At 39.3% G+C, this 26,553-nt stretch overlaps 1 protein-coding gene across 2 annotated transcripts in view; it reads left to right on the top strand.

Annotated features, from left to right (window-relative positions):
* The window catches only part of Gpc4 (glypican 4), a 112,844-nt gene that overhangs the window by 66,713 nt on the left and 19,578 nt on the right, over nucleotides 1-26,553 (top strand). For both annotated transcript variants that reach the window (XM_029473193.1, XM_021153828.2), the window contains exons 2-3: nucleotides 6,843-7,001; nucleotides 23,801-24,192. In XM_029473193.1, the coding sequence (XP_029329053.1) occupies nucleotides 6,843-7,001; nucleotides 23,801-24,192 (551 nt within the window). The remainder of the gene's footprint in view (nucleotides 1-6,842; nucleotides 7,002-23,800; nucleotides 24,193-26,553) is intronic.

Below are 26,553 nucleotides of genomic sequence, written 5' to 3'. Positions count from 1 at the left end.
TGACTCAGACCTACATTTCCTTCACACATTTGTAGTGGCCAGTGCCTCTTAATATGCTGGCTATTGTACCTCCTTCACCAAGATCAACTGTAATCACTCTAGAAGGAAACTACCCACTCTTTAATCATAGATCCTCCTTTCTCCTCACCCCCAGAACCCTTCTTAAATAACTGCTAATATATTCTCTATGTCTAGATTTGCTGGTGTTAAACATTTCTTACAAATGGAATCTTGCATGGACTCTCTGACAGGCTCCTTTTACTTGGCAGTGTGTGAGTCTCAGTCAGGTGGTAACATATGTCTGAATTTTACTTGTCCTTATGATTGGATAATATTCTATTATACAGATAGACTGTATTTTGTTGACCCCTTCCTCTGTTGATAATAATTAGGTTATTACTAGTGGTGCTGCTTTGAATAGCGACACAACAATTTGTGACTTTTCTTAGATTTTTCCCAGTGTCAGTTTCACCTTGGACATTATATTATGTTGTATCATGTTTCTTTAGAACTCAAGGTTTTGGTGTTTCTGTTTTATGTCTTCCTCCCTCTTTTTTTTTCTTCCTGCCATAGATGGGGTTCTTAGCTCATGGGTGTTCTATACTGGGTACGCATCCAGTCCAAGACTTCACTTTATTCCTTAAAAAAAAAAAATCAAAAAGCTTAAAACCCTATTAAAAAAATCTGAGTTCCATCATGATGCCCTTGTGCTTTGCTTGGATCTATCCCCACTATGTTTAAGTAACTCCCTTCTCATTAATCCCTTTGTCCCTAATAGTCCTCATTGCAAAACCTAGATATCCTTAAAACATCTAGATTATGTAAGGAATTGGCTCTGGCTTAGTTCCCTTAACATGATGATCTTCATGTTTGTTCATTTCTCTGCAAATCACATTTTGTTCTTTGTGGCTGAAGAGAAATGCCATAGTGTGTGTATGCCATATTGTCTTATCCATATAACCGATTCTGTATCTTGACTTTGCTTCTGGTGCCTCTTTTTGGTTTTTCGAGACAGGGTTTCTCTGTGTAGCCCTGGCTGTCCTGGAACTCACTCTGTAGACCAGGCTGTCCTCAAACTCAGAAATTCACTTGCCTCTGCCTCCCAAGTGCTGGGATTAAAGGTGTGCACCATCATGCCCGGCACTTCTGGTGCCTCTTAAATGATTGTACTTGATTGCTATCTTCATGGTCATATATACGCATTACTCAACTATTGGGTATGGTTTTTCCTCCACATTTCTACTTTGTGTCAAAATAACTCCTTTGTCACCTAGTACAAGTTGTCAGAAATGTGACTATATCTAGATTGTTGGCTGATTGTTGGCTGACAGAAACACTAGGATCAGAAGTTCAAGATAATCCTTGGTGACACAGTTAGAGGCCACCTTCGGCTGTATAAGACCCCCTTTAACACCTGGATCAGCAATAAAACACACACACACACACACACACACACACACACACATATTTCTAAAGAACTTTATATCTCATGGGAAACAGTGTTTCTTTGAGAAACTGGTGCAAACTCATTGCCTCTTAACATTTACACTTAAAATCTATCCCATTTGTTCTCCTCAATACATTTCTTACCCTTAGCATTCAGTTTGTACCTCCTTTTCCAAGTGTGTTTGAACAGGCACTTTGCCTATGAATAGAGAATGTGTGCTTTCCCAATCACATGGTATGAGCCAAGGGTTTCTTCTCCATTTAAGAACCCAAATTCTGGGGCTAGAGAGATGGCTCATTGGTTAAGAGCAATGACTGCTCTTTCAGAGGACCCTGGTTCAATTCCCAGCACCCATATAACAGCTCACAGCTGTCTGCAACTTCTGTTCCAGGGGATCTGACATACATGCAGTCAAAATACCAGTGTACAAAAAAACTAAGTAAAGAACTCAACTGCTATTTACAGCATGTTCCATGGGAAGCTGAGTTGGGAGCATCTGAGAATAACTGAACATTCTACGCACCCGTTAGTGCATCAGAGTCAGTCTTTGGTAAGAGGAGTAGACAACAGATAATCAAGAGGAAGAACCTGCTTCTACAGACTGTTCACTTCAAGTTGCTGTTACTCTGTTACAGGACTGAAGAGATTGCTAATATTTAATGCCTTCTTTTTAAAACACTGATTTCAACTGCCTTAAAAAAAGAACCAATAAACACTCATCAAAATTTCATAGTAATTTCTTATGATTGTCTTTGGCTTTAAAAACTAAGGCATTTATATTAAGACCAAAGAGAAATTACATAGAGCTGGTATGATTAAAAAAGTTTGGCTCTTTCGAGTGATTTTTTGTTTTTAATGCTGTAGAGTTCAGCCTTAAAAGCATGGTTCATTGAATTTCAATTCAAGCCTCCTAGGACAGGGCTGGGCCACAATAGGGAAAAAAAAAAAAAAGGAATCAAGGGCCATGCACGAAGAGCAACTTCATTTAGTTGCTTCCTTAGAAAATCAAGAAAGTATTCAGCTCACCTGCTTTTTAAATGAGAACAAGGAACTCTGAACAAGTACTACAAAGAAAAAAAAAATCAGCTTTCTGTAATACATGCAGCTAAATGAGTGGGGTGTGGTAAAAAGAACAATAGGCAGAGTGAAGGCAGGGTGAAAAGCAGATAGAACATATTAAAGCAATGTATGTACATATGGATGTGTGTGCGGGATTGTGGAAGGAGGAGATCGAGTTGGGGAAATGGTAGCATGTGGGACAAATGACAGTTGGAGATCCTAGCTCCTATTTGTCTGGAAACGACTTGAATCCAGAAGCCTGTCCATCTTTTTTGTTGTTGTTGTTTTTTGTTTTTGGTGGTGGTGGTAATGAACAACGCTGAGTTTTGGGAATATGTATCCAGTAATGATTCTTTTAAAAAAATAATATTAGATTTATTTCCTGCACATATGAATGTGTGCCACATGCATACCAGTACCCACAGAGGTCAGAAGAAGGTGTTAGATATCTTGGAACTGGAGTTAGAGGTAGGTGTGAGCCACCATGTGGGTGCTGGGAACTGAACCTTGGCCCTCTGCAAGAACAGTCAGTGCTCTTAACCACTCAGCCATCTTTCCATCCCTAGTGATGATTCTTTATGCAAGGTGTAATGAGAATTACATGAGACCCTAGTATACATTGCTTGCATCTAGTGCTGTCTCCCACTGACTCCCAAATCAGCTCATTTGTGGCTGTGCTCTTGTAGCCTAAAGGAGTTATAATATCTTTTTTAAATGAGAAATGTATAATAAGATGATGAGGTTTTAAAGGGAGGTCTTGAGGAAGAAAAGGTATTTCTCACTGAACACAGCAACATGTGAGCAGAAAAACCATTCATATGTGCTCTGCCTTCCAGATAAGGCATTTTGCTGATTAAAGTATAATTAGAGTTTTTTTCTTTTTTGTTTTGTTTTGTTTTGTTTTGTTTTGTTTTATGTTTTCATCTCTTTGGTGATGGGGATTGATCCCAGAGCCTTACACATGCTAGGTAAACATTCTACCAGTGAGCCACATCCCTGACCATGAAATACTCAAGTTGAGGAGATCAAACAATGCCTGATAAGGGGAAAGAATAGAGTGGGGGGCATAATGAGAAGGACAAACTTGTGTCAGGCAATGAGTTTGCATTTGGCCATTCTCAAAGAAACTGATTGCTTCAGAGTTATGAAGAGAGTTATTCATAAAGGAAATGCAGATATCTATTTTGTTGCTACATTGGGAAAGGGATGTTGAAATGGATCTCACACAGTCCAAGCTGCTGTCTAGCTCATTATGGCACCAAGGATGATGCTGTTCTAGAGGAGCCATGGTTCAATTCCAAATACCCACACAGAGGCTCACAAATCTCTGTAACTTCAGTTCTAGGCTATCTAATGCTTTTGGAGGGGCCTTCTGCAGGCACCTGGCACATGGTACACAGGCCCATATGCAGACAAACCACTTAAGATACATTGAAAAACGTTTAAAAGTACTAAGTTTTATAAGACACATAAGCATCTGAAAGATGGCTCAGTGACTAAAGATAATACCAAGACACACAAACACACACACACACACACACACACACACACACACACACACACGGCCCAAGACAGTAAATAAATAAGGGTAAAACTTCTTTTTAAAAGAGCCTTGTTGCTCTAGTGAGTTCTCCAAGATTCTTATTGGAACGCATCTATAATTCAAATGCGCAATACTGTGGCCCTTTTCCACCTTGTTCTCAGCAGCATTAACTGCTCCGTCCCTTAATCCTCAGTAGCCTCAGTATGTCTTAGGGTTTAATTTACAAGTATGCTTTAGATTATACATTTCTTAGAGCTTTTGGCCAAAATATTAACTTAAATTTTCAAGGAGTGCTTTTTATAAATGGAGACAGAGTGTTGTGCAGAAAACAGTTAGTATTCTAAGAATGAGATCTCTCAGAGGAAGATGACATTGGCAATGAACACGTCCATGATTCTACCTTGTTGTTCTTCTTTACACAAGGTGCAAGCCTTTCTTACTAGTTAGCTTACTAGTTAGCTTACTAGTTACTCTTGATAATTTATTTTTGCCTTGAAAATTTTATACATGCCCAATGGAATATTTGGAAGGGCTTGAGAATAGACCAGGCTGGCTTTGAGCAGAGATCTGTCTGCCTCTGCCTTCTGAGTACTGGAATGATAAAAGTATAGTACTACATACTTGTGGGTCTTTATACTGTTTTATGTGTTTAGACTATTAGAGGAACTTTCAAGCTTAAGAGCAGCGGACAGCAGGCTATCTCTGTTAATTATGTGTTCTGATACCAGCAACCTTTAATGGGGGGGTTGTTTTGGTTTTAAGGAAGGGGTTGCATTAAACTGAATCTTCACAACCATAGCCATTGCTTTTCTTTTACTAATGAGATCTGAGATATTCTACAACCTCAGCTCTAAACTCTGCTTCACAATCTTTAAATCGCTTTTCCACTCTTAGTAAAATTATCTATTATCCAAGGCTTTTAGAAATCACTAAAGAAACAATAGTTTCTAGATGGAGATTTGAAGATTGTCCTTTAAGTAGTAACAGTCTCTATAACTTTTAATTGCAGATAATGACCAGGAATAGCTCTATTTCTCTCTTTCTCCATTTCTGTATCTATCTCAGTCTATGTATGTGTGTGTGTATCCATCCTAAGTATGTAATTATTTGTATCTATGCATTAATAGTCTAATGTTAATTAGCTGATCTGCCAATACTCTTTTATATTCATATCCCCTGCCCAACCCCAACACTCCTTTTGTGTCTGTGTTAGGAAAAGACTTGTTTCATCAAAGTACACAAAGTCAAGCAAGAGAAAGATACATTTGTCATTCCGTGGCCCTTAGCTTCTTCAACACACCATTGTGAAGTTCCCATGTCTTCAGGGGACACATTCCTGAGATTTCATTTTGAGATGAACTCTCCCCCTGTTATCCTCACCACCTCCAGTAGTTGGGGCACTTCAGGCTCAGACCCACATTCCTGAGATCTTGATTCTTTTCAGATCCTTCTTTGTTTTATGGAAGTGGACAGCAATAGCAGAGCATTGGAACAAGTCATAGTGAGGGTTTCTACAGTTTTAACAAATCTGTAAATATTGAAATGACTCAAGTCATAGTACCTGATGTAGCTTAAATTTGAGCTTCGCTGTACCTGTTTGGTCATTGTGAGGGATGAAGCTTTGGTTTCTTCAAAGCATAGTTTTCATTTGGTGGCTAAGGAAAACAAAGGAGAAGGCATAGAAGAACCTATCCAAACCCTTAGCTCTAAATTATGGACAGAGTGTAGTTCTAAGAACATTGATACTTTATAGGCTAGGCTGCTAGGGAATGAGTCATCTGACACTTTTCTTAACTCTGGGTTATATCACTATATAAAGACCACATTTATTGGAAACAATTGGACTTTGAGAATCTGAGGAATATGTGACAACACACACAGTAGGTGGTTAGAGTCCAATAGCCTGCCTAGAAAGTGGCAATACAAAGAAATCTTGGACATAGAGAATGGCCTGTGATCACTTCTTCAAGAATTAGCATAGATTCTGATTTTCCAGTATGAATAGTTTGCCTCTGTGCTGACAACCCCTTAAACATAAACTACTTTCATTTCAAATTTGAATTTTAAAACTCATTGCTTTCCCTCAGTAGAGCTCATGTGTATAAATTTATACGTTACTTTCTTACACTACAACAGAGACTTAAATATTTACTTAATTTATGATTGTTATCACAAATATTATAAATTCCTCTCTTCGTCTTGAAATATAAACTCCCATCCTTAAAGACATATCTTGTTTGCATGACTTCCATACATGGTGTATCACAAAGAATCCTGAGGAATTCATTAAAGAGGTTTGTGTTGCTACCAAATGATGCTATTCTTCTTGCCTCATACCAACTTTCCTGTGGTTAAGGCATCTTCCAGATTACAAAGCTCTTCTGGATTTTTGGGGGGAGGTGACTTTATTAGTTATTTTATTTTAATTTAGTTTATAAGTATAATAAATATATTTGATACTGAAAGTGAACATTTTAATACAATGCATCACAACTTCCATTTTAATGCCAATTTTAAATATATAAGTTCATTAGGTTGTATAGAGGTTAGGTTTGGTTAATTTTGTGTGTAGTTTATTTATTTGTAAGCTTATTTTAACAATAAAGTTTTAGTTAAAAAAATAAAACAAAATAAAACCATCAACCCATGAGATCTTTCCCTTGTGCCATGTAACCTTATGCAACGCTTGAGCTTCAAGTGGCTTAAATGAAATAGAATATGCATCGGAAATCAAGCTCTTCCCTCTTGAACCTGATGGATATTGGTGACATAGATTGTCTTTTTACCTTCCAGGTGACCATTTGAAGATCTGTCCCCAGGATTATACATGCTGTTCTCAAGAGATGGAAGAGAAGTACAGCCTGCAAAGTAAAGATGATTTCAAAACTGTGGTCAGCGAACAGTGCAACCATTTGCAAGCCATTTTTGCATCCCGTTACAAGAAGTTTGATGGTATGTGATCTAAGTTACATGGAAGAGCTGACAGTTATGTTTTTGTATGATCAGTTCTCAGTTATCTTCTGTTCTCTGAGAACTTCAGTTTTCTTACCAGATGTGGTGCTGTGGTTAAAGTAGGCTTCTAGGGGCAAGTTAGCTAAGCAGTTTTACATGGGCATCTGTATCCTAGGCATTATGGAAATACAGACAAAGAGAGTTAAAAATAGATGGGGTTAATTTAAATGCTTTTCCTTTTCTTTCTTTGGGTGAATGCTCCATAGTGTTCTTGACGCAAGTAAAGACTTCCTAATAAAAAGCAGGCACCTCAAAACTCTTTAAGTCTCTCACCCAATAGAGAGATTCTACAGATGCTGGACTTGATTTTAAATTTCAAAATGGATTGTCAACTAGAATTCTTAGAATCTAACTAACCAAGATGCTCAGCTCTTGAGCATCTGTGCAGCCCGTAACCTGGAAATGGCTATGAGTCTGTGGTCTTCACTAAGCCTGTTTCCCTCTCCAGGATCATTATTAGCTGAGGTCTGGTGTAGTCTTTCCCTGGAAAACTACAGCCAAACTCTAAACCCTCTCACATGTATACTTCATTTAATAGAGAGGAAGTCAGCAGATGAGAGGCACTTCAAGCCCTACCTGAGTCCACACTACAGATAACAGATGCAGAACTATATACTATGTGGTCTCAAACACCCCAGGATTCCTTTCTGTGATGTTACTCACTCATGATCGTTGTGAAGTAGACTTGATTTTAATCAGAGCAATTTGCTTTGTGCCTGTTTTAAAGGCCATTCTAATTACATAGTACCTTTGAAGCAGGCTTTTCTTGACATTCTGCGTGGTGAAGTAGTACACAGCAAATTTTCTAGAAGTGAAATGTCTTTGAGTTTCCCTGCAAAGGGCTGTTACCATGGTGAGAAGTTAGACTAAATTAGATTTGATATAGCTGATAAGACACTCCCCAGCTGTAGAACAGGTTATATTTCAGGCATTTATTTTGAGAGTTATGATTTGAAACTTTTATTTTTTGTAACCAGTTTAGTAAGTATTCGCAAGCTGTCCAGGCAAGAACTATAACACATTTAATTTGTAATGTAGTTGAACTCAAATACTGCCTGGATATTATTGTGTATGCAACTGATTCTACTCATTGTTTCAAGTACACGGTGTGCAATATGTACTTGGTCTTATTTTTGCATGCTGAGACTGGGAAAGGAACCCAGGACATCGCACAGGCTACACATGGCCTCAACTACTGACCTACACCTCTAGTCTTTGTGGTCTTAGTTCTGTCTCCTTTACCTGGATGAGTGAGAATAAATATATGTATGTTTATATCCTCTTGATTAACCTGACCCTGGCATGTGTAGCTCTTTCTGTTAAATACTTTGTGCTAATCATTGAGAAGAGAGATATCATTGGCAGGTACAATGCTAGATCCCACCTGTGTCTAGGTCACTGTTACTTTTATTATTGAAAACAATGATTCATTCATACTCTCATTCCTGTCCATTCTGAGTTCATCTAATTTTTTTATTTTTGAGAGGGAGACCTGTGATTTGTGATTTTGTTTTAGCTACCCCAGTGCTATACACCTAGCACTAGGTCCACTGGTCTGTTGGAAGCCATTGGGCTATGAGAAAATGAGGAATAGGTGTGTACTACCATGCCCAGAAACAGTGTATGTCTCTTGACTCTGGCATATTTGAGAGGTGAGTGCTTTAAAATAACCACATGGGACTTTCATACCCATATTAGAAAGGAAACTGTAATCTGGCTCTTGTTGACAGCATGATGAAGTTCATCTTGTTTCCAAGCCACAAGCCCATCTTCTCTAAGTTAGTTACCTCGTTTCTCTTTTTGTTTTTAGAGGGAGGACATCTGAGGGTTAAGATAAAGCATTTCATATAGGCTTCAGCTTGAGGGTGGAGAGAAAGAGAAAGGTGCTCAGCAGAAAGGAAGACTCATCTAAGAGCATAGGTGTGGGCTGCTCAAAGAGAAAGTTGTAGAATATAACACATACCCAACTCTGGGTATAGACTTGGTACAAATATCTTTCTCTGGAGTAGAGCCCAATGTTACTGCCTATAGGTCTGCTAGTTTAGCTGTTTTCCCCCTCCCTCCCCATGGTTTTGTAGCAGTATACTACGTAGCATGATCACAATGTGCAAGCTTTCTTTTAAAGAAGCTATATAGAGAGCTATTACCAGTAAGTGTTAACATATGCTTGTTTTTTTTTAAATATAGAAACAATTGTTCTCATTTAATAAATACATTAAAATGGTACCTTTATCAGTTCCAAAGCATACTCAAAAATGATTATAAAAGCTCATGCGTATGTCTTCTGGCTCTAATTTAAAATGTGGCAAAGACAATAAAGTTAATGAGTACCAATTAAAATTTGTTGTAAGCCGCTGAAATCTGTTTGGTCTGGAGATCAGAACAGAGCTGGAATACTGTACACATTTTAAGTTTTCTGATACAATTTTCTGTAATAAAACATCAGCTGTCTGGTACTTAGCAATCCTTTAGTGGGTGATGCATCAGTTGTTTGGCTGATGGATATATTTTTAAAAGATCCAGGATGTTGAGTAAAGCACGTCAGGGTTATTTCAATTCTCAGAAGTCCAAAGGTGGGATCAAAGAATTGTTCAAACTGTGATTTAAAAAGAAGACAAACCTTCTGTCTTTGATGTAAATGGAGAAGCAGCAACTGGACAAAGAAACAAGATGGCGGCTGGGGAACAAAGAAGGATGGCAAAGTTACTCACAACACCCACCTGGAGATATATAGTGAGGAAATAGCAAAATGATGGAAGGCAAATAGCAAAACCAACCAAACAAAACCAAACAAAGCACAGCAATAGGTCCATTAACTTCCAAAGAACATCTGGCTGTGTCCAAGCCTAAAATTCAGACTCACAGAGATGATTTTGCGCCCTGGCAACTTTCTGTGTTCTCAAAATGTATGAGTGTGCCCGAGGTTAGAAATGGCCTCAGTTGCCTCAGGTTTTGTTCATTCTGACCCCATTGCAAATGAGTGCTGTAGTACCTGCACTGGCAATAATGGACTTAGCAAATGTGAAGAACAAATCCTTTTGCCCATTTCTTTGTCTCTAAGGATTTGGGGGGAGGCTGGTTGGGTTTTGTTTGTTTGGTGGTTTTTCTTTATTTTTTCTTTATTTTGCTTCCATACTTTCCATTTTCTGTTGTTGTTTTGTGTGTCTCAAGTAAATACAATGTTTATAAGTGGATTTGTACATTCAAAGCAGTGCCTGTATGTTTTCAGAGCTAGGTAAATACAAGAAAACACCTCACTTGGCAATACCTCCATGTAGTACTTTCAACCAGTTTCTTGGCTTTATTTATTTATTTATTTATTTATTTTCAATTTTTTATTAGATGTTTTCTTCATTTACATTTCAAATGCTATCCCAAAAGTCCCCTATACCCTCCCCATGCCCGGCTTTATTTTAAAATATTAAACTTTTATTAATAATAACGATAATAAGTATTCTTTTGTGTGTGTTCACATGGTGTGTTCATTGCACAGGGTGTTTGATGTCAGGAATCAACTTTCAGGAGTCAGTTGTCTGTTTATACTGTAGGTTTGGGGGATCAGACTCAGCTCAAAACTACTGAGCCTGTGTCACTGGGCCGCTTATGCTTTCAGGATGTGCCTCTGGGTGTGAGGACTGGCTTCTGTAGTTTTCTGTCCTACAGGCTTTTTTGTCAACTCTTTATCTTAAAATGGTCCTCGAGCTAGAGTGTTAGAGTGACAGGGGTAGCTGCTCCCCCTCTTGGCCAGTCGTGGGAATTTTTTGGTAATAAAACTGCTAATTAGCTGAAGCAGTTGTCTCATGAATATGCTAATCAGCCAGTGAAGTGGGTATTGGGAGAATTACTTGGCAAGGGGAATGGAAATAGAACTGGAGCATAATAATCCATGTTTGGGGACTACAACATAAAGACCTATCCCCAGAGGTAGGCCGTTTTGTGAGACTCATTGTTTTTAAAAGAAACATGGGTTATTAAGGTGATCAAAGCTGCTGTGTTAAATACGTTTCTGGATTACATAATAAAATAATATAATAACCACAAAGAAACACAACTGTTAAACAACTCCCTGAATTAAACTATTTGCTAGATAATTTTGCACATTAAATCTTAAGGATCTAAAGATGTCACCTGATACTCATCTATTGGGAAAATTCTTAACTTGTCATTTTAGGAGGAAATTAAGCTACGTTGATTGGGAGGCAGAACACAACGAATTGTCAGCCTGAATTCTGCATCAGGACCCTTTGTGACCTGGGGCAATTAACTGGGTCTCAGTTTTCCCATCCATAAAATGAGGGGGTTGAGCAAGATGCTCCCTCAAAACCCTTTCAAATTCTAAAAATTCTGTGAATCTTTTAAATATGGGACTAGACCAGCTGCTTTAGTGAAAGGTCCTATAAGATGTTAATTAGCCATCTGTATGGTACCCTCTTTTTCTTAACCCTCAACTACTTTCCCCAGGTCTTTCTTTGAAAACTCTCCCGTGAGCCCACAGCTTGTTAACTTGAATAATAGTAGAAAATTTCTAAATTAGCTTAAAATGCACATAAAAGACATAATTGTCCATCCCATCTCTCGGCCTGCACTGTGTAAACTAGAGAGGCCCCCCACTCTCATTGTGCTTATCTCGCACAGGCATGACACGAAACACTCCAGACTTAGCTAAAGCTGTGTTTTAATCACTGTAGTTCATTCATACCAGTCATTATTTCATTAAGCCAATAAGAAAAACCAGTGTGGAGACTCGGGGCTGAAGGCATTTGAAGTCATAGGCCTCTGAAAGTAATGACCTCAATGAAAGCGAGCTGTCTATTCACCTTCAGTGACAGATACATTTAGGTGAGCTTCATGGCCATTAGCGAAGTTGAAATTTTCTAGAATTTTCCTAGCCCTGATCTTAACTATATTTTAACTTCATGAATTTGTTATTAGGGTGAAGAGTTTGTTGCTTACCCATAATTAATAAAGACCTTGTTTTAGGTTTGGAAAAAACTCCTGACTCATATTTTGAATATTATAGAAATACATTTTGAATATTATAGTAACACAAACACAGATGGTTAATTTTGTTTGCTTTTGTTTTTGGAGAAAGGTTCTCACTATATAGATCAGGGTGGTCTTGAAGTCACAGAGACCACCTGTGATTAAAGGAGTCCGTGACCACTGCTTGAGTTTTTAAAGATATTATTATCATTATTATTTTGGTTTTTCGAGACAGGGTTTCTCTGGCTATCCTGGAACTCACTGTGTAGATAAGGCTGGCCTTGAACTCACAAATCCACCTGCCTCTGCCTCCCAAGTGCAGGGATTAAAGGCATGCGCCACCACTGCCCGGCTTATTTTTAATTATTTGTATATGTATGTGTTTTTGTGTGAGTATATGTGTAGGGGTGCAGGTACCCAAGGAGGCCAGATGAGAGCTTCAGATGCCCTGGAGGTAGAATTATAGGCTGCTGGGAGACACTTCGTGTGAATGCTGGCAATTGAACTAGGATCCTCTGCAAGAGCAGTGTGTATGCTTAATAGCTGAGCCATTTCTCGATCCCCTAGATTGGTTTTTAATCTTCACTTCAGATTTCAATCCTTAAGACTTTAAAACGAGTATTGCTGTTTGAAACCTCATTACAGTGTGTTGGGCAACAATTGACAGGCAGAGTAGCCACAAAGTACAAAGAAAGACATGAAGCCATCTGGCCTATTTAAAAATGCATTGTCCTAGATCACACTAACTGCCTTTGATTTCTTTGGAATGCACTGCTATTTTTCTCATTTTCTTTTCCATCCACGTGACACGGACCTGTGTAGTTTTGCTAAACACTTTAAACGGATTTACTTGTTAATTTTTATTTTATTTTTTATTTTTTGAATTTTGGTTTTTTTCGAGACAGGGTTTCTCTGTATAGCCCTGGCTGTCCTGGAACTCACTCTGTAGACCAGGCTGGCCTCGAACTTAGAGATCTGCCTGCCTCTGCCTCCCGAGTGCTGGAGTTAAAGGTGTGTGCCACCACGCCCAGCTGTTAATTTTTATTTTATGTGTTTGTATGAGTGTGTGCATGCAAATGATCTGCATCAAGTACATGTCTGATATCCATGGAGGTAAGAAGAATCATCAGATCTCCTGGAATGTGTGAGCCACCACGTGGGTGCTGGGAACTGAACCCTGATCCTCTGCAAGAGTTACAAGTGCTCTTAACTGCTTATCCATCTATGCCCTAACTTTTTTTAAAAAATATTTATTCATCTATTTATTTAACGTATGTAAGTGCTCTATCTGCATGCACACCTGCACGCCAGGGGGGCAGGCATTAGATCTCATTATGGATGGTTGTGAGCCACCATGTGGTTGTTGGGATTTGAACTCAGGACCTCTGGAAGAGCAGTCAGTGCTCTTAACCGCTATGCCATCTCTCCAGACCCCACCCCCTAACACTTTTTCAATGTATGTGTGATACTTGATGTGAATGAGTACATTTTGGTATTAGTCAACTTTTTCCCCTGCCTTTTGAATTGTTCTCGGAGATGGAGGCATTTGCTGTGGTTTTAGTTATCTCATTGGATTGAAAGCGTATGTCCAGTTCCTGCAGAATCCACAACAATGCTAGGTGAGGCTCTGCACTTAGCTTCGACTTCTCTTGAAGACATAGCATCAGGAAGAAGTTACTGATCTGGTTGGAGACAAGTATAAGCTTTTTACTTCACTATTTGTTGTGTACTGAGCCTGGGGATTTGAAATGTTGTCATTCATCCCAGCTGTCTCTTACGTGTCTGCCTGTCCAGGTAAAGAAAAAGCTTATTTGAGCTATTACAGGATCCAGTTGTTTAATTGAGAGAATTCCCAGACTAGTCATGCTTTAGGCCATTCTTGTTCATTGGTCCAGCCCATCTTCATCATATTCCCTCTTGGGAGAATTAATGGAGCAATGAGAACTTAGAATTAAACATGACTCAAATATACAGTGTAATTCATGGGCACACCTTTCAGGTGATTGATGTAGCGGCAGTGTTAGAAGTCTTAAATATATTCATATCCTTTGACTTAGTAATTGACTGCTAGCTATGTATTCTAAGGAAAGGAAGAAGCTCATAAAGATTAGTGTAAGATATTAATAGGATGCACATCACAGTATTAATTAGAATACTAAAATATTGGAAATTAGCCAAAATGTTACATGTGGGAGAAATAGTCTTCCTCAAGAAAGAGCACACCAATTGATTATCTAATACCAAATGATTAACCCTGAAAACACACATATAAGTAACATACAGACTGAGCAGGTTATATTTAGGAATATATATGTATCCATATATACAAATTAAATGCATGTAACAGCAATTAATGAAAAAAAGAGTCCATGAATATGAAAGATAACAAGGGAGGGTATGGGGGGGCTTGGAGGGAGGAAAAAAAAGGGGCAAATGATATAATTATACTATAATCTCACAAAAGAAATACTTCAAAAAATTAAATGTTTACCTTAAAAACAATGCCTCTGAAGAACCTTTAATGACATAGGAAGTGTTAACTATATAATATTACATGACAGAAATGTGGGGGTCCTAGTCTCTCTATCATGTGATACTATCTATTTTCATGGGAGAAAAGACAAAAGAAACTCAGCAAGTGGCTGGAGCTTGCTTTCAGTTGTGGAGTTACAGGTAATTGGGGCCTTCTCCATACCTAGCATAATTTTCAAATTGCTACAGTGAAAAACATTCTGTTCTGCAAAAGAAGCGCTTTTCCTAGTGGAAAAAATAGACCCCCGTTGGTCTTTTTAAAATGATGTTTTTCTTTGTTGTCACTGTTCACTGTAGACAATTTGGGAAGAAGCAAAAAAAAAAAAATGCATTGAAGCCTCCACTGATGAAACTGAGTAAAAGAAACTAAAACCCCTTTTGAATACAGGAAGGAATACTGCTTTTCTGATCATAAAATACTGTGAGGGGGAAGGGACCCCAGTCCACTGTTGTAGGCATTGTAAGAGTGGCACAGCAAAGAGCAATAGAGTAGATCTATCATGTGGTCTAGCAGTTCTGCTGCTGAAGGGAGAACCAACAGAAATGAAAGCAATCTCTTAAAGTCACACTGCCCATACTGTTAACAGTGGCCAGAGTGTAGATTCAACTTGTCTGTCAACTGATTAATTAGTGGAAGAAGACAATTTGATGTACACATACAGAATATGAGTCAGCCATAAGAAGGAAATCCTAACATTTGTGACAATGTGGAAGTACTACATGAGCCTTTTAAAACTCACAGAATTTGTGAGTAGATTCATAGAGGGGGGAGGAGTAGAAGGGAAGAGAAGTGGGAGAAGGTTGGCCATGGGTTAGATGTTGAGTAGAGGAGTAAGCTCTGGTGTGCTGTTGCCAAATAGATGTACCATAGACACCAGGAATGTATTGGATATCTCAAAATAGAAGTGAAGAATTTAAATACACTTGCCAAAAGAATTGACAAAAGTTTAAGGTGACAGGTATATTAATCCCCCAAATTGATCATTACCTAATGCATTTGTGAATCAAAATATCACTCTTACTTCATGAATTTGTAGAAATGTTATGTAAATCTAAAAAAAAAAATTGAATGCTGGTGTTGGAGAGATGGCTCAGCAGTAAAGAAAACTGACTGCTCTTCCAGAGGTCTTGAGTTTAATTCCCAGCAACCACATGGTGGCTTACAACCATCTGTAATGGAATCTGATGCCATCTTCTGGTGTGTCTGAAGACAGTGACAGTGTACTCATTCATATATATGAGAATGTCATTGAAATTTTTGAGGGAACAGAAATTTGAGAGACATTGAAAAATCATCTTTGATCATTAACATTGCACCATCACCACTGTAGCTACATCATCCTTTTTGGTGTATCAACACAAAGCACACATACATGCATGAAAGTAGAATCACTAAATGACTTGGTGCCCTGTTTTTCTTGACATGAGATCATGAATGTATGTGTGTATATACACACTTAGGTATATGTATGGGTTTGTGAAGCCATATGACAACCTGTTGAATGCTGGACACAGATTGTACATTAGAATGCTTGCTGTGGTTACTCTAGCTTCCTAACTTACTTATGTATGCCCAAAGCCTTCTCTGTGGGGCTTCAGGGTACAAAGAAATATGGGAGTGCTATATCCCAAGTGGCTAGCTCTGTAAACTGAACAATACCAGCAGAAGTACTAAGTACATACTACCCAGTCTAAATCACTGGCCACAAAAAAAAAATCAAGATCCATAAGAGAATAAATACTCTTTATTTTCTCCCTAGGAGAAGTCATTAATAAAATTAACCTTTGAAAGAAAAGACTGACCCTTTGGCAGGATCCCCTAGCACTCTTTGGTATGATACCAGCCCCAAATGAGGACTACGGCTGGCAGTTGTCCTGCCAACTTAGGAGTAGCCTATTAATTTACTATCTCCTGCTAAACATGAGTTGGGTATGTGACCTTTTAGTACTCCCAGGCTCTCTCACATACTCTCCGGGAGTGACATGGCACAGCAGAGGAAAGTGTCTGCTACACACTTTCAGGCTACCAGATTATAGGAGGAGATAGCCACAAAGCCAGCAGTTCACATTGTCAGGAAAATGCTTTCTGTTTCTCCTTCTCTCTCCATTCATAGATGCCCATCTTAGCTGCTCTTCATTACATACTTGCTTGCAGTGAAAGATGGGATAGACTGCTTGTCTTAGTTAGGGTTTTACTGCTGTGGACAGACATCATGACCAAGGCAAGTCTTATAAAAATAACATTTAATTGGGGCTGGCTTACAGGTTCAGAGGTTCAGTCCATTATCGTCAAGGTGGGAGCATGGCAGTATCCAGGCAAGCATGGCACAGGCAGAGCTGAGAGTTCTACATCTTCATCCAAAGGCTGCTAGTGGAAGACTGACTTCCAGGCAACTAGGGTGAGGATCTTATGCCCACACCCACTGTGACACACGTCCTCCAACCAGGTCGAACCTATTCCAACAAGGCCACACCTCCAAATGGTGCCACTCCCTGGCCCAAGAATATACAAACCATCATACTGCTTCCTTCAGTTTGCCTACCAGGAAAGGATGAGTTGTAGCACTTATGAAGGCTTCTCAAGAATTTTGGTGCTGTGATAACGTAGTGTTGGCAAGCCACACTAAGGCTGTGAGATGCAGCATTTCTAGTGAAGGAGAAATTAATCCTTATGTGTAAAGACAGCTTCCTCATAATGTAAACGCAAGGCGCTGAGTTACAGCACCAAACAAATGGATTAAATAGAAAAGGCTTCCAGTCTCTCAAGGCCATGGGCTCTTTCTGGAATACATTCTCGTTCATTCATCAATACCCACTTGATTGTTTATATAGAAGTAACTAACGCTATTTAATAGCACAAGCAGAGCTCCCTTGACCCTATTCAAGAATTTTGAATGTTTATTTGATGCAAGGCAAGTGGCTGGCGATAGAAATTCCAGAAGTACGTGATGTTCTTTTATAAAAAGCAGGATATTTACATAGAATATGTTTATAGGAAAGGCTTGGCTTTTCACTCAAGTTTTTTCCCATGTTAAATAAATCCTTTTAACACTATGAATAATTGAATTTTAGAGTCAAGAAGTGTTTACAGGCCCCAAGCTCAATTCTTATGCCCACTAGGCCCATAGTAAATATAGTAGTATGCATATAAAATGCATGGGACAAGAGGGATAAGAAGTCCTGATTAAGTGTTTGGAGTGTGCAGTGCTGGCAACATTCTAGCGTACAGGCAGTGTCAACTCTCTCTTTGTGTAGTTGCTGGGATTCCCTTCCTTAGTTTTCACCCAGGACTTGCTTCTAGTCTCATGGATGTCTGGGCCATTTCACAACATTGCAAGGTAGACCCATTAAGCATTTCCCGTTGGATAAACAGCTCCAGGTTTTATAAGGCTTTAGGTCTTCTTAGCAGACCTCCAGCAGCCTTACCTTCATTTATTTTCCCCCAGATGGATTATGTTCGACACCGCTAGACAAGACATAAACCAGTCTTTAAAAAGATGTTTGAAAATGTTGACATAAAGAAATTCTAGGAGTGACAATCGCATCACTCCCTGCATTATTAGTGGTGTCTGTGTATACTGAGCATAACTTTGTACCAGCATTAGCCACGTGAGGTGAGAGAGAATCGCCTGTTTTGTAGATGCCATCAAAGACATAGGCTTTTCTTTTTCATTTTTTTCTTTTTCTTTTCTTCCCAACTTTGACATGTAGTCTAAAAAGGAGTTTTCATGCTTTCCCCCACCAGTCACATTGCTTTACGTTCATAGCACCGTAGAGTGCTGATTTCCACCCTTCAGGTGCGGCTAGTTGTGAGCTCAAGGAGTAAGAGCTGTTTGTATGGGTAAGCTTCCAAATGGAAAATTACAGAAATAACCTTGCTCACAAATGCTCAGGTACTGCCTCTTCTTCTGACTTCTCTTCCAGACCAGTAGTTTCACTGAATTAAAACAGACTCTGTCTGAGCAGTATTTTTACACAAGTACAAGCAGTTGCTGTATAGGAGCTCTAACTTCCAATTAACTCAGCCTCTGACCAGTGGGAACTCTGGCTTACACTACTCTTGGCTGGTTCCCTTCGCCAACTCTTGTATTATAATTGGTTTCATTAATGATTATGGAGCATGACTGCTATGCATCTTGGCCTAGGCAGGTCTTCTTTAGCAGTTAGGATCTGACCTTGACTCTGAGGAACAAGAATAATGCTGAGGATGGGTGGGGCACAGGTAGAGATGAGAACTGCAGCACTTACAAGTTGCTACAAAGGATGGCCGTGGCCCTGTACTTACTTGACTGTGTAATGTGTCCTTATTCTGGAAGGAAATGTCATAGGAAGAGTAGTAGGGAGCAGTGGAGATAGAATAGAATTATGCATGAAAATTATGATTTGGTTGATATCGTGTCTAATTTTAGAATTTACATGATGTCTGCCATTCTTTTAAGCCAAAACCAAAAACCAGGCAGAATAGTCCCATTACTGAAATGAATGTAAGGAGAAATGAATTTGGGTCTCATGAATTATTTGTCTGTTTGACTCAAAGGTGAAATAGATAAATATTGAAGAACTCACTGTAAGAAATGAAGGATTAAGAATTGTATAGATGCTTGACAGTCTCTCGTGCACTCATAAAGCCAAAGTGGAAAGTGGCTGTATAGGAAAGGTAAATTGGATAGGGGAAATGTCTCTCTAGAACGTTTTGTTGTAGTCTGATTGTACAGAAGAAAGCTTAAGGTACACGGTAAAGCTGTGTGTTTTGACTTGAGCCTATAATAGGCACTCAGTACATACCTGTCAAATTGCATAGCCATTTGGAGAGATTAAGCTGTGAGGTTTTAACTTGTTGTATTAGTTTTTATAGAATTTCTCAAGCATTTATTAACCACATACCCATTCAGAACTTCTTTATATCTGCAACTTAAATGGCCACATAAAAGAGTCTTTTAATGTGTGAAGGCAAGAAGATAAATTTTCTGGGTAATGAGACACATTAGAATTTAGTGTATATGTGGCACCACACTAATTTCCTAGAACACATGTTGCCATAAATATACACATACTTACATGTGCAACCAAGGCTTACGGCTCTTACGGCTCACAAGAAAATCTTGAGTCATGAGATGCAATGTAAAGTCCATGTGGTAATGCTGGACAAAGGCATATTTCACCATCAAATCCATTTCCTTTTCATTAAGTCATTTTTCTTATGTTCTGTGTAGCTGTATTAAGGGCAGCTGCATCCATGGTCAGCTCCTGACGAGAATGGATGGATTCACTGAGCATGCCTTTAATCTCAGCACCTGGGAGAGAAGAGAGGCAAGCAGGTCTGTGTGACTTTGAGGCCAGCCTGATCTACATAGTGAGACTCTGCCTCTGGAACAAAACAAAAACAAAAACAAAAAATAGGATGATGAACTTTCTCCATATGATATCCTTGGCTTATAGTACTCTGAAGCCTAATGGATCAGTCTTGACTCTTTTCTAAGTTTTAAATTAAACTGACCTCAATGGAACCCACTGTATGTCTCCTACCCTGTAAAATCCTGACTGTAGGTGCTTTTGATTAAAAATGCAACTGAACATTCAGATTTACTTATTAAACAAATATGAAGCAGAAGCCAAACAATGCTTCACACCCAGTTTCTTCTGGTGTATACTAATGCTATGAATAATATGATAAAATATAATGTAAGGAAGGGCCTGCTGTTGCTGTTGGAATTTCTTTTAGATCAGGAAGTATTAAGAGCTCTTGGTTGGCATAAGGTTTTTATACTGTTCACAGTGACCAGTCTTCCCTTTTGCAATACGCAAGTGTAGCATACTGGGCATGTCCAAACACAATCCACTTCCACATTTCATGCCCCTGATTCAACAAGCACCATTTACCAAGGATGCTGGTAAAAAGGCACTGTAAAGGACCCAGACCAGATGTCATTTGCAATTCCTTAGTACCCTCAAACTCCCCAACCCCAACTAGGAATTATGGGAAAATGCAGCACATACTAGTCATCTATGTTAACATGTACTTGAAAGAACCCCCATATAAGAAAACTTACGCCCAAGACATCACACAACATCCTTTCTAGGAAGGTAATATTTTTCAGAGGCAGTTCATTGGAAAGAAAACATCTTTTTTGCCATTAAAGCAGCACTGGCCCCCACCCGCTCAAATGCTAGTGAGCAGTGAAATAGAGACATTTTTCATTAATTAAAAAATTGACAGCACACAGAGTCACATATGGCTAGATCAACACCTAGAGTTTTTGGCTCAGTGAGTCTGTGTGGGGCCAAGACTTGTTTTTTTAAGATTTATTCATTGTGTATATGTGAGTATACTGTCACTGTCTTCAGACACACCAGAAGAGGGCATCAGATCTCATTACAGATGGTTGTGAGCTACCATGTGGTTGCTGGGATTTGAACTCAGGACCTCTGGAAGAGCAGTCAGTGCTCTTAACCGCTGAGCCATCTCTCCAGCCCTGTTTGGTGTACCCTTGGAGAACTTATCAGGCCTCCCCACACAGACTCCTCACAGCGTTCTTCTCACATGTTCCTATGATGGCGTGTTAAAATGTCCTCAGAGGTGAGATAACGCATCCTATTAGATGTGTCTGTGGAGGTGTTTTCCAGAGAAGATTGGCATGTGGGCCAGTGATCTGAATAGCAAAAGCCCTGGCCTTGGTGCAGGCAGCACCATCTAATAGGCTGCTGGCCCGGATGGAATAATGACACACAAATGGAGAACCCAGCTCATGCTGATGGGCCTTTTGAAGGTGGTGGGTTTTCCTCTGCTCTTCTGGTGCTTATGCATATCAGGTTTCCCTTGGCACCAGTAGCTCTTCAGGAGGCTTCCAGCCCTTTGGGCTTCATAGTCATAGGATCTACCTACTGGTCTCCCTGGCCCTCCGGTGTGTTGATAACCTTCTCAGGACTTCGAAGTCTCTGAGGTTGTGGGAGCCAGTCCAATAATTCCCTTTATAATTAGCCTCCCCTTTCTCGGTTCTGTTTCTCTGGAGAACCCTAGTACCTGTCTCGTAGTTCTTCATATACTCTGCTCTCACTCTAAGGGAGAAAACATTGGTAAAAAGGCCAGCGAGGAAGCAAGTGCGTCTTTATTTGGCTCCTGTGCAGAAGGGCTCTGAAGAAAACATTGGAAACAAAGGACCAGAAGTAGTAGAAAGGAAAGGGGAAAATCCACAACTAGGAACAAGAGAGAAGAAATAGCCCAAGAAGTAAAAGTCTAAAAATCTGAAACTCGACAGAATACTGGACCTTATCCCTAAACCTCAAAGGAGCAAGTATTGATGAGTTAGGGCTCTCTTGGCATGTACGGAAACCCACACATGTCTTTCTTCTTCCAAAAGGCTGTACTTATTAGTCCAAGGGTTTTGAAATCTATTTGGAATTAACTGTCAGCCTCTGGTTTGTCCTCCCAGCGTGGGAAGAGAACACTTTTGTAGTGCTATTGCATTTTGAAATGGCACCACCTTCCCTCTGATCCATGTTCACTTAGACACAATTTCTCATTCGATCAAGTTCTCATAGTTTTCTCTGGTATTCATTATATTTCATGCTTTTAAACTTAATATCATGGGGGTATTTATTTTTATACCAGGCAAGAAATTCTTTAAGAATGATTAATGTGCCGGGCGTGGTGGTGCACACCTTTAATCCCAGCACTTGGGAGGCAGAGACAGGTGGATTTCTGAGTTCGAGGCCAGCCTAGTCCACAGAGTGAGTTCCTGTCTCAAAAAACCAAAAAAAAAAAAAAAAGATTAATGTTAGCTTTTCACTCTTAAAAAAAATAATCTTCGGGTGAATGCACATTTGCCTGCGCAAGCACACATATGAGTACAAGCACACATGACACAAAGTATGGAGTCAATGTCATAGAATGACCTGGGGTGTCAGTTCTCATCTTCCATCTTGCTTATTACAGGATCTCCTGGTCACACCTGTGTTTGTAAATGCTAGCTAGCTTGGGACTTCTGCATCTCTTATCTCATTAAGCTTCAAGAGAAAATTAAGTTACGGTTTTCACTTAAAACTTAAAGCCTTTAGCACTTGGGCTATGACTGTGTATGGTGGCTAAGGTATGAATCTGAAATATCCAGACATTGTCATTTGTATTTTTCACTTATTTTTCTATGTCATTTTATAAATACACCAGAGCTGTGATGTCATCTGTTATAAATTTGTCTTTGCAATCTTCAAAAGAACATTATAATGTCACAGTATGAATCCTTTAGTATCCCAAAGTCAAGGTGGATACCACTAAGGTACACTAATGTTACAGAGAAAACATTCAAGAAATTATTTTCAGCAACTTGAGCTTGATTCTAGGGCCGTTTGATTAGGTTTTGTGCCCCCAGACATTTTCCAGGCATATCATGTAAATAAGTAAAGAAGAAATGAGATAAAAGAAGTCTTTGAAACACCTGTCCTAATCTTAGGTCATAATCAGGAGACATGGTTTTCTTTGGTTTAGAGCAATGGTAGAGACTCCTTAGGGTGTTAACCAACCCTTTCATGGGGGTTGCTTAAGACCATCAAAACCCATGGATATTTAAACTTTAATTAAAAGTAAAATTAGTTATGAAGTAGAAACGAAAATAATGTTATGGTTGGGGGTCACCACAGCATGAGGAACTGTATTAAAGGGTCTCAGCATTAGCAAGGTTTAGAGTCTTACAATAAAATGTTTGGGGAAACCTCATCTTTTAGACATACTGTGTTCATTTCTGTCTAGGTTTTGTTTGTCTTTAGCTGCTGCTGCTGTTTTCTGGCTTGTTTGTTTGTTTATTGGTTTGTTTCCCACAGTCTTGTGTCTAGCCTCGAATCTATTGTGTATCCTTGATCTCCTGATCCCCCTGCCTCTCCAGTGTTGGCAGTAGAGACAGGTATCACTATGTCCAGCCTGCCATTGCTTATTTCAGGATTTCAGAATGTTGTACTGATTCCTGAGAAGCTGCTGATGTCAAATTTTCTTACCCCTTCCCTTGGAGGTAGCCATCTATGAAAGTGTAACTTCGTGATAGAGATTTCTTTTCATTGACGAATGATTTGAGATGCAAATTGCTCAGAAGTACACTTTATATGCAAATGTGCTTTCCAGTTTAATCTCACAATTGTTTTTCATTTTTTTCTAATTTATCTCACTCAGTTATTTAATTACTAGAAAACTGCCTTTCTCATTTTTTCTCTCCCTTTTTGGGGGATTTTCTTTTTAGAATTCTTCAAAGAACTTCTTGAAAATGCAGAGAAATCCCTGAATGATATGTTCGTGAAGACATATGGCCACTTATACATGCAAAATTCAGAGCTATTTAAAGATCTCTTCGTTGAGTTGAAGCGTTACTATGTGGCGGGAAACGTGAACCTGGAAGAAATGTTAAATGACTTCTGGGCTCGCCTTCTGGAGCGCATGTTCCGCCTGGTGAACTCCCAGTACCATTTTACAGATGAGTACTTGGAATGTGTGAGCAAATATACGGAGCAGCTGAAGCCTTTTGGAGATGTCCCTCGGAAACTGAAGCTCCAGGTTACCCGCGCGTTTGTTGCAGCCAGGACCTTCGCTCAAGGCTTAGCAGTTGCAAGGGATGTAGTTAGCAAAGTCTCCGTGGTAAGTTCTCTGCACGTACTCTGTGTTTGGACATTTTGGCTGGTTTGGTTTCAAAAGAAAGGTTGAAGAACAGTGCAAAAACAAGTCATTAGTGTTCCATTCGCTCAATAACAATCTTTTCTTGGTCTCTCACCTCCCACACGTTGTCCGCGGGCATGTGTTGTTTAGAATTATTCACCAGTGCTAGGAGGAGCATCTTTATATATCATTCTTATTTTCTGTAGTTTCCGTGGTAGCCATTCTTAAGTAGGATGTACATTGACTCTAAAATCTTAATTTTAAAAATGACCTTAACAAATTAGCCTCCATCTGTTTTTAGTTTTTTCTCTTCTTGCAAGAATCTCTCTCTCTCTCTCTCTCTCTCTCTCTCTCTCTCTCTCTCTCACACACACACACACACACACACACAGACACACAGACACACACCCCATAGGCTCCATGCTTACCTATGAGCTCACTAGTTGTAGACTAGGAAATCATCTGTACCTAAGAGCACTTGTTTCCTTATCATAAAGTGTGCTCAGAGATTTCATAAAAAATACTGTGCACTATTCAAGGTTTTGATCATGACCTTGTTTATAAGATTATCAGGGTAGAAAATACTACTGTGATATATACTATGTGATAAAAGGAACCTCTTGTAAACTAAAAGAGTTGGATTAGACCGGTATCTTTCAGACTGTTCCTTGGAGCCACCTTAGAGGGGACTTCATGAGTGTCTATGAGGTGAACCGAAGGACAAGGGTTCTTCGTGTTGGTGTGTAGAAGACTGAGCCATCTGTACCTTAACTGCCACAGGGAAGCTTTGCTCTCCTACATTTCCTGCAGGAGGATTTTGAGCAAGATGTTAAAGTGCAAATGGTTCTCTCCCTTCTGTGAGATTGCCAACTTTTTTTCCCTGTAGTCCTGGGAATGGAACTCTAAGGCATTACAGATACTTAGCCAGTTTTTACCATTGAGATGTACCCTTAAGCCCTTGAACGGTTTTAAAGGACCTTGTGCCACTACCCTTATGTAAAGCAGTTTGGAATTTGGGGCTGAAGAAGGTGTTGAGTGTTCAGAGCTTAGTGACTGATGGTGGAGGGCCCGGTTCACTGTGGGTGCTGCTACCTCTGGGCAGGTGGTCCTGGTTGGTATAAGAAAGCAGAGTGAGCAAACTGTGGAGAGCAAGCCAGTAAGGCAGTACTCTTCCATGGCTTCCCTCTGTGTGGACTGTGACCCAGGGTATGTAAGGCAGATCTTCCCAGGTTGCTTTTAGTCATGTTTTTTTTTTTTTTTAATAGTAGCAAAAGAAACCTAGGTAGAGATAGTTTATGACTTAATACTAGGGAAGAAAGATACACACTGGAGCAAAGTTATCTTTGTCAGATTGCTCTTAGGGCTTTTCCCTTAGGCTCTCAAGTGGATGGCCAATGTGTAAGCTACTGTTGAAATCCTGTATGCACAGATAGTGGCTTTTGTCCTCTAGTTGTTTTGGTGATTGGACAAAAGGTCAACGTAAATATTGAACAGTATTATAGATATCAAGATACCCACCAGACTGACTGCCATAGAGCTTATCTACCGGTAGGATGACCATGTAATTTATTATCCAAACAAAGGCGCTCACTGTCTAAACCAACAGATGCTTATTAACAAACATAACCAGGCAACAGGGACTGCTAACTGTTAATGAGCAACTAAGTACACAGAATGTACTGTCACCTCAGTCAGAGAGGAAGCTGATGTTTACCAGAATGAAGCAAATAAGTTTGGAGACTGGGATACTACAGAAAATAGGTGCTGATAGGTTGGAATTAGAAAACTCTATGTACCTACTTACGGATTCTCTCAACTCCAGGTTATAAATTGTTAGGAATTTCTTTGTAGAATATTTTTGTTCCCCTTATCTTTTCTCTCTGATCCTTTCATTGTCAATGGCAAATTTTTGGTGAGGAATATAAACCTCGGGTAGGGTAAGTGAAGTGATAGGTATAGTCAGAAAAGTAATCTCAATGCTGTGCTTCTGTCAGCCTCAGCAGTCATTTTAAACTCTATCCCAGTCTGGAAGCAGTCCACAGTATACAATTCTTTAAGGCCCATGTTACTGGCATAGCAGTTCACCAGGCATATTTATTTGACTTTTAACAGTGTCTTATGTTCATTCTAAGATGAATGGGCTAGAAGGAGCCAATGTGTGGTGTAAGTGCCCTATGTATATTACACATGTGTACCCGTGTGCTATATATACAAGTACGCAGAGAAAAACAAGGGATGTATATCCCTAAGTAAGTGTTTGAAAAGTGCTCTCTTTAACCAAATGTAAGTTCTACTGTTACTTAACTCCTTAAACATTTTTGTTTCAGAATTGAGCTCAGTTCT

The sequence above is a fragment of the Mus caroli genome, chromosome X (genome assembly GCF_900094665.2).
Source record: "Mus caroli chromosome X, CAROLI_EIJ_v1.1, whole genome shotgun sequence".
NCBI classification, from domain to species: Eukaryota; Metazoa; Chordata; class Mammalia; order Rodentia; family Muridae; genus Mus; species Mus caroli.
The sequence above is the reverse complement of the archived record's forward strand: the minus strand, read 5'-3'. Positions and strand labels throughout refer to the sequence as shown.